We start from the raw sequence: 13,140 nt of genomic DNA, 5'->3' as shown, positions 1-13,140 counted from the left end.
ATTGTGAATTGTATCGTATCGTGAGGTACCTGAGATTCCCAGCCCTACTCCCAATACTTGATGCCTCACCCAGACTCTACCTCCACTGGCCCCCAGTGAAATTGAGTTTGAGACCCCTGCTCTAGAGACTCCAAAAAGGGTGGCTATTCTGAACTGCGCGTTAGCGAAAACACCAGTAAGGACCCGTGTAGTAAGAATCCCTATAAATATAAAATGTTCCTATTTTTAACTTATTACGATTAATATATTATTATCTTTTTGACTTTATTAAAACTTATTAGCTGTATTATGTATCTTATTACATTAAAAAATAATTATGAAAAAAATTACATGTATTATCTTTTATTATTTTATTAATTTTTGTATACTGTGTGTACATTATATGCACATACTGCATGTCCAGACGAGGTTCCCAAAGTGGTATACGAGTACCCCCAGGGGTAAACAAATTGTCATAGCGAGTATGTGAATAAAACCAGCTTGACTCCATTGTAGAAACAAAAAGGAAAATGAATAGGCGGGGGCCGCACGGTGGCTGAGTGGTTAGCATGAAGACCTGGGTTTGAAATTCCGCTTGGCCATCTCTGTGTGGAGTTTGCATGTTCTCCCTGTGCGTGGGTTTTCTCCGGGTGCTCCGGTTTCCTCCCACATTCCAAAAACATGCATGTTAGGTTAATTGGAGCCTCCAAATTGTCCATAGTAGTGAATATGAGTGTGAATGATTGTCTATATGTGTAATTGGCTGGTGACCAGTCCAAGGTGTACCCCGCCTCTCGCCCAAAGTCACCTGGGATAGGCTCCAGCATACCCACTTGACCCTAGTGAGGATAAGCGGCATAGAAGATGGATGGATGGATAAATAGGCGGTTGGGAGCCTTCCTGCATTGCCATAAATTACACATAGATAAAGGCTACACTCTAGTGGTAAAAAAAATAATTACACTAAGTGTGCGTGTGTGTGCGTGCGTGTGAGCGTGTATGTTTACCTGAGTGAATGGTTCCGATGGAAATCTGGCTGCCTCTCCTGTAATGTCTCAAATATGTTGGGTTGCCGTAGAAAAGCCACAATCTTGTCGTTGTACGCTAAAAAAAGGGACAAGTCACAACAAAAACTAATTCTATTCTTACAGTTTATGTTGACGTCAACTGAAGCGGGCACTTTTTAATAATAAGCAACAGGTGGACCAGCACTTGATGAGATGGTCGGCTTAGTGGGTTGTGAACATAAGTGGGACCAACTTAAGCAGGTATTTGCATACTGACCCATTGGAACAACGTCTTGACACTGCCCCCTACTGGAAGATGCGAAGGTACTGGAGGTCCTCGGCAGCACGCTTGGCCCGGCGTGACGGGACTCTTCGCCCACCTGTGTAGGGCCACAAAAAGGTGATCATGTGACTCCAAATTTTTTTTCCTGGGATTGGTGCTTCTGCGGGACCTACCAGGCGCCGTGGGCTCACCTCGCCAGCGCTATGGCTGCGTTGGCGGGTGAGGTGCTGCCGGTGAGCCAAGAGGCTTGGGGGCGGGGAACTCTGCAGGGGAAGCCGGGGGTCGATGAAGGTGGTTGCTCGGCTGTTGTGGTCCACGAAGAAAGGCTGCAGGATGGACAGATGTGACAACGACGTACAAGCAAAGCGAGAGATGACAACGACATGGGCTAACCTTGCCGGCGTGGTCGTGCTTCATCTCCCAGCCTCGAGGCAGCTCCAGCTGCTTGTTAGCAAACATGTTGAGGAAGGCCACCAGGTCTCTGTTATGCTGGTAGCGTTCAAAGTGGTGCGCGTCCCGGCGGACCTTACTGATCATGTGTTTCAAACACGTGTTGGCGGTGAACATACGATAGGCACTCTGACGTGATGGCAGAAAAAGAGAGGGTTTAGTTGCCAAATGAAGTTATGTGCTATTTTCTGATGAGAAGCAATGTATCCTTACGGGGTTAGAATGCAGCACAGTGAAGAAGTCTGGGCTGGTGAGGAACCTGGCACTGGGAGACTGGAGCAGCAGGTACAGGCGGGACCGGGAACTCGACTGGACTGCTCCGCTGTCTCGACGCAGCTCTGCAAAAAGTCCCAGCCGCACAAGGTCACGCTTTGCTGACAACGTAGACCACACTGCGCTGCTGGTACCTCACGCTAACCTGGAAAAGAAGGGTGCCCGTCGCTCTCATCGCCCGGCTGCTCATTGGCTGGCACTTCCTCAGCTCTGCTGTCATTGGTGATCGTCCTACGGATGCTCTGATACCTGAAGGTGAGTGCGCTGGTTAGTCCTTACTGTCCTATGTTGGACATTCAGCTAGTGAACCATGTTAGTCGACATCCCTCAGCTTGGCTGACTCACGTCGACATAAGCGATTGACATAACAGGAAGCAGCCATTGCTCTTACATTTACTTGTCACTTGGGCCAATTAATGGATGACGATTAGGAATGCGTACCAAAACTTGCTTGGCACTGGTGCCAACGTCAATGGCAGCTACTGGATGGGGGGGGGGGAAGTATGGTGTCTCAATTTGGTGCTAAATTAGTAAGTAGGCCTAATATTAATTAATAATAAATAATAAAAACAAACCAAATTACATTACTAATTGTAATAAGACATTTTTAAATTAATAGTTACTAATAATTAAATTAATTATTAAATTATATTACAAATTTTAATATTAAATTAAATTGCTAAATTAATAGTTACCGTCATACTAATTTAATTTCATTAATTGTATTAATTTAATACTATTAATTCTGTGGCACTGAAATGAGACACCTGCTGTATAATAAATTTTTAAAAATAATAAATGAATTATATCAGTCAAATTAAATTATTACTTTAGTGGCATCAAAATGAGGCAAAAAAGCTGTTAATTAAATTAGTAAATTATAATAAATACAATTATTAAATGAATTAATATCTAATTAAACTACTAAATGAAGTTAGTATTGATTACTAAATTAACTGTAATAATAAATGACTAAATTAATAGTTAATTATTCAATTATTAACTTAATACTAATTTAAATTACTAAATGAACAGTTAATACTATTCATTTAATAAATGTTATTAATTTCATCCTATTAATTTAGTCGCACTGAACTGAGGCAAAAATGCTGTGTAGTCAATTAGTAAATGATAAATTCTAATAACAAATTAATTAACATCAAATTAGGATAAGGTCAAATGTATTTATATAGCACCTTGCCAAGTTAACTGCCCAAAGTGCAGTATAGCAGCCAATAAAACACAAAACTACACAACACACCTGGTAATAAATTGCTCAAGAAAGGTAAAAACAATGGACAAAATTAATGATACTAATAAAACTGTAAAAACAATTTAAAAAAGCTCAGGTTAACCAGTGTTAAAAGCCAGTTAAAATGAACAGGTGACCAGTGTAAAGAGGCCAGGATTGGGGTTATAAATTCCCGTCTCTTGGTGCCAGTTAACAGGCGGGCAGCTGCATTTTGAACCAGCTGGAGATGATGTATGGATGACTGATCCAAACCACAATATAGGGAATTACAGTAGTCCAAGCGGCAAGTAATAAATAAATGAACAACATGCTCAAAGACGTCAGCAGGAAGGTAAGGTTTTACCTTCGCTAACAGTCTCAAATGGGAAAAAACAAGACCGGACTACAGCATTCACTTGCTTAGTGAGTTTAAAAGAACCATCTAAAAGCACACTAAGGTTTTTTACATATGGTGGACAGTATGAAGATAAAGGGCCAGGTGCACTGTCCACACCATTTAAAGAGCTGGAAGCCCAACCATAAGAATTTCTGTTTTTTTCACATTCAGCTTAAGGAAGTTGAAAGACATCCACAGCTAAATATCCTTAAGACAGTTCAATAGAGCAGAAAAGGAGTCTGTACCTGATTTCAAAGGCAGATAGATTTGCAGATCATCTGCAAAACAATGGAATGACAATGACCTTGACCTTGAATATCAAATTAAATCACTAATAGTTAGTGTTAATTACTAAATTATAATAATAATAATAAATTGCTAAATTAATAGTTACTAATAATTAAGGTCACTTATATTCATCATTGTAATATGAATATGAATGACTAAATAGTTAATACTATGAATTTAATTTCATTCATTTAATTATTTTTATTAATTTATACAATGAATGTAGTGGCAAAAATGGCAAAAATGCTGTATCGTAAATTAGTAACTTATCAATTATAATAACAAACTACGGTATTTTACGGACTATAAGTCGCACGTTTTTTCATGGTTTGGCTGGTCCTGCGACTTGTACTCCGGAGCGACTTACATATACTGTACTGTACTGTACTGCCACGACAGGGCGCACTAGGCTTGTGTGCCAGTGAGTGTATTTGTCATGTTGTTACACTTCAATGCCCCTAGATGGCACTTATGTGTTAGGCTTCTGTGGAGTATGTCTGATGTATGGAGGAGCTGTCAGTTGTGCTGTCGCTATGCTAGAGACAAGATGTTGCCACCAGCTCTGAAATAAAGCCACCCAAACATGAGATAGGTTTCTCTCTTAGTTGATATATGACGATGTCACAGTATCTGCTACTCCTATACAGGTGATACGAGAATGATGACGTCACCAACCCACCACCACACCGTCGCCATCACGTGAGCTTTGATGACACACCTCAGTCAACATTGATATTTTGTTGTCTTATACTCCATAATGACTCGCTGAGGTAATTCCACTTTTTGCAAGCTGAAGACGACGGACCTAAGCGCAACCCTTTCTTCTTCAATGGTTTGTGTGTCACGTGGTTATGTTTGCGTGCCTGTTCACAGCACCGTAAGTAGTTGTAGAAAAACTAAACCCAAATGCTCTCAAAAAGAAAATCATATTCTGCCGACTACAAGCGGCAAGTAGTGAAATATGCAGCCGAAAACAGTAATCGAGCAGCAGAAAGAACTTGTGAGGGACTGGCGAAAAGCGGAGGATATGCTAACTGCAATGAAGACAACAAAGCTAATCGGGGGGTAAAAGCTATCTGGCCAGCAAAATGGGTGCTTGAACAACATGCTGCCGGGAGAGGTTTGTTAACAGTGCAGTTACGTCTCCACGCCAGGTAGGTGCCAAAGCGATGAACATAGATGACTTTGCGGGTTGTTTAGGCTATAGTTATCTGAATAACTGTTAATATGTTCAGTTAACATACCACCTATTCACGTTACGTTACCAGACGCCTATTTAGCCTGTTGTTCTCCATTCTATTGTTATTACTATAACTTGCCTTTCAAGATGAAATGTCTCTTCTTGGTCTTTGATTTTGTAAAATAAATTTCCCCCAAAAAATGCGACTTATAGTCCAGTGCGACTTATTTATTTTTCCTCTTCATTGTGCATTTTTGGCTGGTGCAATTTATACTCCGGAACGACTTGTAGTCCAGAAAAAACGGTAATTAATATCAGTCAAATTAGGTGCTGAATGGGGAGGTATTGACCTGCGATTCAGCTGCTCCATCTGCTGGATGGAATTGGACCTCTGGAGGGTCTGCGGGGAAGCCGGGGCTGTAGGCCGCTGCCAGGTGGTGGTTCTGTTGACGTGGTCCACGTAAAAGATCCGTCCGTGGCTATCAATGCGGGCCTCCCAGTCTAGTACACAAACACATACCTTACTTAGGGCAGAGGTTAATTATGCTCTACTCTGAATGCAACGTCTGAATGTTTTATTATTTTTATGGATTCATACCAATGGTGGTCAACTTATTTTTTTAACACTTTTATTATAGCCAAGAGTTATTTAACCCATAACAATCCATTTAAAGTAACATATATTGTTAACATATCAGTGACTTATCATTTCAGATTGGAAGATTTCCTAACAAAATGAAAATAGCTGAAGTGGTTCCAATTTTCATCAATTTACAAATTATAGACCAGTTTCCTTCTCACCCCAATTTATTAATTTTATTAATTTTCTAATAATTTTTCTAATAATTTATTAATAAGAGTGAATTACTAACAGGTAGTCAATATGGATACAGAGCTAACATTTCAACTTCTATGGGCCTGATCGAAATCACGGAGGAAATTACTACTGCTAAAGACCACTGACGGTGTGCAGCTGCAGTATTTATGGATCTGACAAAAGCCTTTGATACAATTAATCACAATATTTTAACAACAAAATTAGAAAGGTACGGAATCAGAGGATTAGTTTTGAATTGAGTTTAAAGTTACCTAGCAAACAGGAAGCAATTTGTAAATCTAGGACAATACACATCTGCAAGTTTATATATTATGTGTGGAATACCCCAGGGGTCAATATTAGGACCAAAACTGTTCAATTTGTTTATAAATTACATTTGAAAAGTGACAAAGGATTTACTTTTATTGCCTTTTGTTGTGGGGAAAGCACACAAGAACTCATTAAAAAGGTCAAGGATGAAATGGTCATATTAAAGTCATGGTTTGACAGAAACAGATTATCCTTGAACCTAATTAAAACTAAAATAATGCTATTTGGAAATAGCAGAAAGGATACGTACGATCAAATACAAATAAATGCAGTGGATATCGAAAGAGTGAAGGAAAATGAATTTCTGGGGATCCTGATAGACGAAAAAGTTCTATACCGCTTCTCCTCATTAGTGTCGCGGGGGCTTGCTGCAGCCTATCCCAGCTGACTTCGGGCAACAGGCGGGGTACACCCTGGACTGGTTGCCAGCCTATCTCAAATACATACAGCAAAAGGTGGCGAGAAATACTTCAATATTGAATAAAGCAAAATTTGTTCTTGATCAAAAATCACTCCACACTCTTTACTGTTCCTTAGTATTACCATAACTTATTGTGTGGAGATATGGGCAATAATTATAAAAGCAATCTTCACTCACTCGCTGTACTGCAAAAAAAGATCGGTGAGGATCATTCATAATGCCAAGTATAGACAACATAAAAACCCTTTATTTTTAAAATCACAGATATTAAAATTTGCTGATTTAGTACATTTTCAAACTGCTAAAATAATGCATAAAGTTAAGAATAACTTGTTACCTAAAAACTCATACAGTATTTCTCCATAAAAGAGGAGAAATATGATCTTAGAGGAAAATTAAATTTAAAACACTTATATGCGAGAACAACGCTGAAAACCCACAGCATTTCTGTATGTGGAATTAAACTATGGAACGGATTGAGTAAGGAACTCAAACAATGTACCGAGATGAGCAAATTCAAAAAACAATACAAGCAGTTGACGTTTGCTAAATACAAGGCAGAAGAGTCTTGATTATTATACTGATTGTTCTGTCATGCTTGTTTTTTATTTTTCATTATTTATTATTACACTTATTATCATATCAAAAATATGACATGGAATGCAGGAAGCGAATAATATGTACTGTACAAGATGTGGAATGGATGGGGGGTAGGATTAAATAAGCTTTGTTTCTTCCTACTCCTTTTGGACATGTGGAACTGTGACATGATGATTCATGAGATGTATTCCATTGTAACCTTCATGCATGTTCAAATAAAATTAAACTAAACCAATTATGGTGGCTATAGCACAAACCAAGTGGAACACAGGCATTTGTGATGTTTTTTGTAAAATACTACTAATTGATGTCAAAGATGCGTCATGCTACATATACCTTACATTGTTCATGGTAAACGGATTCCTTATTTGAAAAAATAACACATACGTACTTTGAATTGAAGCAATGAACATATAGTCATTGAAAATCATTCAAAGTGACAATTATTGAGAGTCTTATTAGCGGTAGCATTTTATTTAGCTCTTAGTGATAATTCATTAGCTTGTTTTCTAAGAATTCAGTGAGGAAATATAGTAAGAACAGTTGAACTGTAATATTTGACACCCTTTTAAAGCATTACAATTATTAAAACTGCTTAAAAATTAGCTTTCGTGGCAAAACAATAAGCTTTTGGAAAAGACCTAGCTTACCTGACACACCGCCATTTTGGGGAAGCCTTACCCTGGGATAGTCACAGGACAACTATTATTTCCTATAGTACTTACTTAGGGACTTAAGGAGTTCAAATCAAGCACAAAGCTGTATAGTACATATTTTAAAACATTTAAAGTGTTCTTATGGGTTAAAACCTTGCCGGTTGTGTTAGGATTTTATGGTTTTATGGTTTTTAATGATCGCAACAGTTTGGCCCAACAGAACTGGGAAAATTTGTTTCCATATTTGAGCAAGCGGGAGGAGAAAAAGTGTACCGCAGCGCGTTCACGCTTGGATATTGCGTTGTATTTCTGCAATCACTGATTGTTTTATGAGGACTCACTGGGCGGGAGGGGCTCGTCCACTCTCTGGTAGCGACTGATGTCATGGCGTACAGATGACAGTGAGTGAACAGACGTGTGGCCGTTGACCTGAGCTGTGGCCCCTGTGTATACACAACACACACACACGCGCGCACACACACACAAATCTCAGCTTTGTGAAGTAGGAGAAAAAGCCTATTATTAGTATCAACTTTGGTCTTTGCTCTTTTTTTCCCATTTTTGCTGTTGAGGAAAAAATCCCACCAAAATATTTCAACTTTCCGTCTCAAATAATCTTTGTAAATGTTATTGTCATAATATTTGTACTTTTTTCCCATAATAACTTTTCCCTCAACCTAATAAAAAAAAAACAACTTTATTTTGTAACATTTTTTTACAGTATTACAACTATCAACTAAAATGTCATTTTTCCTCCTAGTTTATTCTTGTAAAATTGCAACTTTTTTCTTGTTAGACTACATCCATCCATCCATTTCCTATGCCGCTTATCCACATTAGGATCATGGAAGTATGCTGGAGCCTACCCCAGGCGAGGTACACCCTGGCCTGGTCGCCAGCCAATCGCAAGGTTCTAAACATTCACACTCACATTTATACCTATGGGCAATTTAGAGTCGCCAATTAATCTAACATGCAACTTTCTTCTTGTAATTATGACTTTATTCCCATAGTACTTGTAGGACTTTATTCTTGAAACATTATAACTTTTTCCACCATCTAATTGTCTCAAAATTACAACTTTCTTGGTTGTTTTAAGACTTTAAAGATATAACGTCTTTTGACTTTATGCTCGTAATATGACGTTATTCTCGTAAAATTATTTTTTTCTCATTAGATTACAGACTACAAGTTCTTTTTCTAAATATTTTGACTTTAATTGTTGTGAAATTACCGCTGATTTTTCCATTTTTGCTATTGTTTTTTTAAGTTTCCTTGTTAAACTATATTTTTGCCGCAGGCCAATAAAAACACAAGTTTTGTGTTATTATTAGTTATTAGTATCAACATTTCAGCATTTTCTGCTTACATTTTCCTTGTTGCGCTATTTTTCCCATTTTGACTCTTTTGTTTGGTGTTCATTTCATCAACTCTGGGAACAACCACCAATCTACTTGTTAGCGTCCTACATGGCGAGCAAACAATGGTAATTAAAGACAGAAAGGAAGTGTTATTGCAGCTGCAACTAATCAATGTGTTACTTTTACTGCAAATGTTGTTCAGAAATTGGAGAAGGGGCTCTGAAATCAAAATGCAACAAAATACAAATTTGCTGCTTTTTCGTCAAAAAAATTATGTAGAGTGTCACATGACAACCACTCCAAAATGTTTCCTACTCGTGACTTAAGTCAAGCACAAATCCGCATAGCACCCTTTAAAGTGCTCCTTATGGGGCTAAACTATGATATCAACATGAAGGTCCAGTGGCCCACAACAAATGATATCGTGGGCCAAATTCAAAAGCAGCAAGCAGCTCACCAGTCTCTCTTTCTGGTATAGTCCCGCTCAGGCCTTCCAGCGCCCTGCAGGCCGCCTGGTTGGAAGCTACACCTTCAGCGGCTCGCAGGGAGCGTCTCTTCCACACCTCGCCTCCCTCCTCCTCCTCCTGTCCGTGCTCACCTTGCGCATCCTCACCGACAGCCCCTGTAGCTGACAAAGAGGCATTGGTTATTATTTTTTTGTTTAAGAGGCCTAAAAAAAAGTCACAGCAAAAGTAAATATAAAGCGGTCATTGCCCATTTGGGAGGATTTATTTTTGTTGTTTGCCTATTTTTTTTCAGAAACATGCAATTTCAAAATAAGTAGTTTGGAGGTATGGACTGAAAAACACAATGCGGTGCTAGTTTGAGTCCTTACCTAATTCCATTTCAAATTTCTAAATTATACTACAAGAATGTAGAGTTTTACACTGTTTTCTTTTTTATTACTTCCTGAAACTTTACCTTGCCTTTCCAAGATTGTCATAACTGCTCAAAGCTTATGAGGATTCTTCATGACAATAATGATGCTAAAAATACACATCTTTGATGACCCTGATACTAAGATGATGATGACGATCCCACTGAGTTCATAACCCTGATACTAATGTGACATGTTTGATACCTATGTGACATGCATGATATGGTACCGACGGTAGTTGTGCAGAGTAATTGTAAATTTAGTACGTCGAGACACCGCAGACACCACTTGTGGTTCTAAGGTACGATTCGATGCAACGATTTTTCATTCCTAAGCGTTAGAGAATGTTTAAACTGGGGTATGTAAAACACACATAGGGCAGCTACTGCTACTACAAGGAACGTTAACTCCAAACACATAACTTGGCACAGCTTTTTAAGAAAAACAAGTACCGCAGAGCATGCTGGGTAGCCGGAAGCACTCTCAGCAATACATTTTTTTCAACCAAAAGTTGACTGGAAATTGATAAATAATACACACAACCAGATTCGGATCTTTTTGTCTAATTGAGATGGATATTTTTGTGTTTTATAATCAGTTTCTGTTGCAAAATGATGTTATGCAAATAAATGAAGCCATATAAACAGTAAACATTTCATATCATATGTTGCAGCTTTTTTTTTAGGAGTGTAATGGCACCTAACAGAAAAAAAACAAAGCCTGAGGGACCAAGAAGGAGACAAACTAAAGCTACAGTCGCTGAAATAAGATTTTTCTGACTATATGGATATATGGATCTGTTCAATAAATGTCAAAATGTTCTCCAAGAGGACACTTTTAATACGTGACATGATGCTCAGTGTGTGGAAACAACAATAAAACAGGTGGATTTTAACACCAAAGCTTCATTTTTCTATTCACAAATTAATTCACATACACAAAAAATCATGTGTGTATTCAGTTAGAGGCTGATGCAGCAGCTACAATCTCCAAGCTAGGCATAGTGTCATATGTGTGAATTTAGTTAGTCAGAGGCTGATGCAGCAGCTACAATCTCCAAGCTAGGCATAGTGTCATATGTGTGTATTTAGTTAGTCAGAGGCTGATGCAGCAGCTACAATCTCCAAGCTAGGCATAGTGTCATATGTGTGTATTTAGTTAGTCGGTGGCTGATGCGGCAGCTACAATCTCCAAGCTAGGCATAGTGTCATATGTGTGTATTTAGTTAGTCGGTGGCTGATGCGGCAGCTACAATCTCCCAAGATAGGCATAGTGTCATATGTGTGTATTTAGTTAGTCAGAGGCTGATGCAGCAGCTACAATCTCCAAGCTAGGCATAGTGTCATATGTGTGTATTTAACTTACTGGCTACAGAGGTCCCGATGTCGCTGGCATTTGTCAGAGCAGAATTTGCAAGGCTGTTGCTGCTTGATAACTCGGCGCCTTCCTCCTCCGCCTTGGGAGCCACATCTGTCCTTGTTTCCACCTCCTGTGACAGTGAGCACGCAATGGTATTAAATCTTCATCTTCGCCATCCACATCAGCAATGGCAGCATCTTACCTGAATGGGCGAAAGCGGGCCGCTGCTGAAAGCCAAACCGCAGGTGGAATCTTGGCTCATCCTTAGACTTTGCTCGCCGCATGCACATGCGCCCGTGGGCTCTGAAGGAGAACCGTTGGTTCCAGGTTCTTCCCCAGCATTTGTTGATGCTCCAGCTGCCGCTGCATTGCTGTTGGTCAGTGTCTCCTCCTCCGTTTGTACTCCGTCCACACCGGTCAACTCAATGACAGAAGAACCTGTTTCCGCTGATGACAGTGGTCCACATTCGGAGCCCTCGCTCCCTCTTGGAAGCTCAGACGATGCTCCGGAAAAGGCGACTTCTGCCGTGCGCTGTGACTTTGTCTCTTGGGATTGGTCACCACGCTGTCCCGCGCTCTCGTCGTCCTCGTCGGAGTCGATGTGAAGCATGGCGTTCAACCGCGTGTCTGTGGGAAAGCTGGAGCGGAGTCTGGGCCCCGTTGGAAGTCGCTCCACAGGCCCCCCAGAGGCCTCAATGGCATCCAGGTAGTCGTTGAGGGACACCTGCCGGTGGGTGTGGCCGCCTGAAGCCACCAGGACTGTGTCCTCCTGCCAAGCGCTGCTGTTGCCGTAGTAACAAGCACCGTTGACCAATAGAGAGCCTTCGTCTGAGCCTGTGGGCGAGGCTCCATGGGCGATGCGAGAGGATGAGGAGTGCGGAAGGTCTTCATCGTCAGACGGACTACCGGGGTCGCCGTTAACAGCGCTGCTCAAGATGCTTCCGGTTAATTCTGGAGAGGCTTTGTAGAGCACAGTCGAGTTAGTTTGGTTACCCCCACAAAGGGGATTCTGTTTTTATGGCCTATGCTTTGTTTCTTAGCAGGATGCCCCAAGGAAACGTGCGGAGGCAAGTTCTTGTACTTCAACGATGACATTTTCTAAAATGTTCAACTCAAAAGAAGTTGGGACGCTCTAGGGGTGGAACCGTACGCCATAATCATTTGGTTTTAAGGTCACAGTTGGGTTCACTGTCGGTACAGCAAGAGCGAGTATACCTCGTTTAAACATCACGCAACAAACACTTGCTGTACCTCACTTTTAACATGTACCGTGTGGGAAATTGGTACGCGTGGGTACTGGACCGCTTAATCCGATAACAAATACACCCAGACTTTGAGTGAAATGTAACTAAAAACAATGCAATGATTTGCAAATCTCATAAACCCACATTTGATTCCCCAATAGAACATAAACAACATACCAGGTGATGAAAATTATCCATTTGACCATTTCATGGAAGCATTTTTAATTTGACGGAAGCAACACCTCTCTACGGCTGCAAATCAGACATCCCTCAGGTATACCGCCTACAGTATGCACTAAAAGGTAATCGTTGTATTATTTAGTAGATGTAGTTAGATTGTTATATTTTGACATGTATATATATTTTTGCAAATAGGTTTGCTGATGA

General features: G+C 40.0%; 1 protein-coding gene across 4 annotated transcripts in view; it reads right to left on the bottom strand.

Moving 5' to 3' along the window:
- hecw2b (HECT, C2 and WW domain containing E3 ubiquitin protein ligase 2b) overlaps window positions 1-13,140 on the bottom strand; it is a 46,164-nt gene that overhangs the window by 14,371 nt on the left and 18,653 nt on the right. For 2 of the 4 annotated variants that reach the window (XM_054795993.1, XM_054795904.1), the window contains exons 9-19: window positions 11,712-12,469; window positions 11,516-11,639; window positions 9,731-9,901; window positions 8,254-8,355; window positions 5,439-5,589; window positions 2,138-2,241; window positions 1,933-2,057; window positions 1,663-1,848; window positions 1,443-1,595; window positions 1,264-1,366; window positions 987-1,083 (exon numbers count right to left, since the gene is read on the bottom strand). In XM_054795993.1, the coding sequence (XP_054651968.1) occupies window positions 987-1,083; window positions 1,264-1,366; window positions 1,443-1,595; window positions 1,663-1,848; window positions 1,933-2,057; window positions 2,138-2,241; window positions 5,439-5,589; window positions 8,254-8,355; window positions 9,731-9,901; window positions 11,516-11,639; window positions 11,712-12,469 (2,074 nt within the window). The remainder of the gene's footprint in view (window positions 1-986; window positions 1,084-1,263; window positions 1,367-1,442; window positions 1,596-1,662; window positions 1,849-1,932; window positions 2,058-2,137; window positions 2,242-5,438; window positions 5,590-8,253; window positions 8,356-9,730; window positions 9,902-11,515; window positions 11,640-11,711; window positions 12,470-13,140) is intronic. The other 2 variants (XM_054796075.1, XM_054796166.1) reach the window with 2 other exon arrangements.

Source organism: Dunckerocampus dactyliophorus, chromosome 1 (assembly GCF_027744805.1).
Source record: "Dunckerocampus dactyliophorus isolate RoL2022-P2 chromosome 1, RoL_Ddac_1.1, whole genome shotgun sequence".
In the NCBI taxonomy this organism is placed as follows: domain Eukaryota; kingdom Metazoa; phylum Chordata; class Actinopteri; order Syngnathiformes; family Syngnathidae; genus Dunckerocampus; species Dunckerocampus dactyliophorus.
Note: the sequence above shows the minus strand (reverse complement) of the source record. Positions and strands in the feature narration are given on the sequence as shown.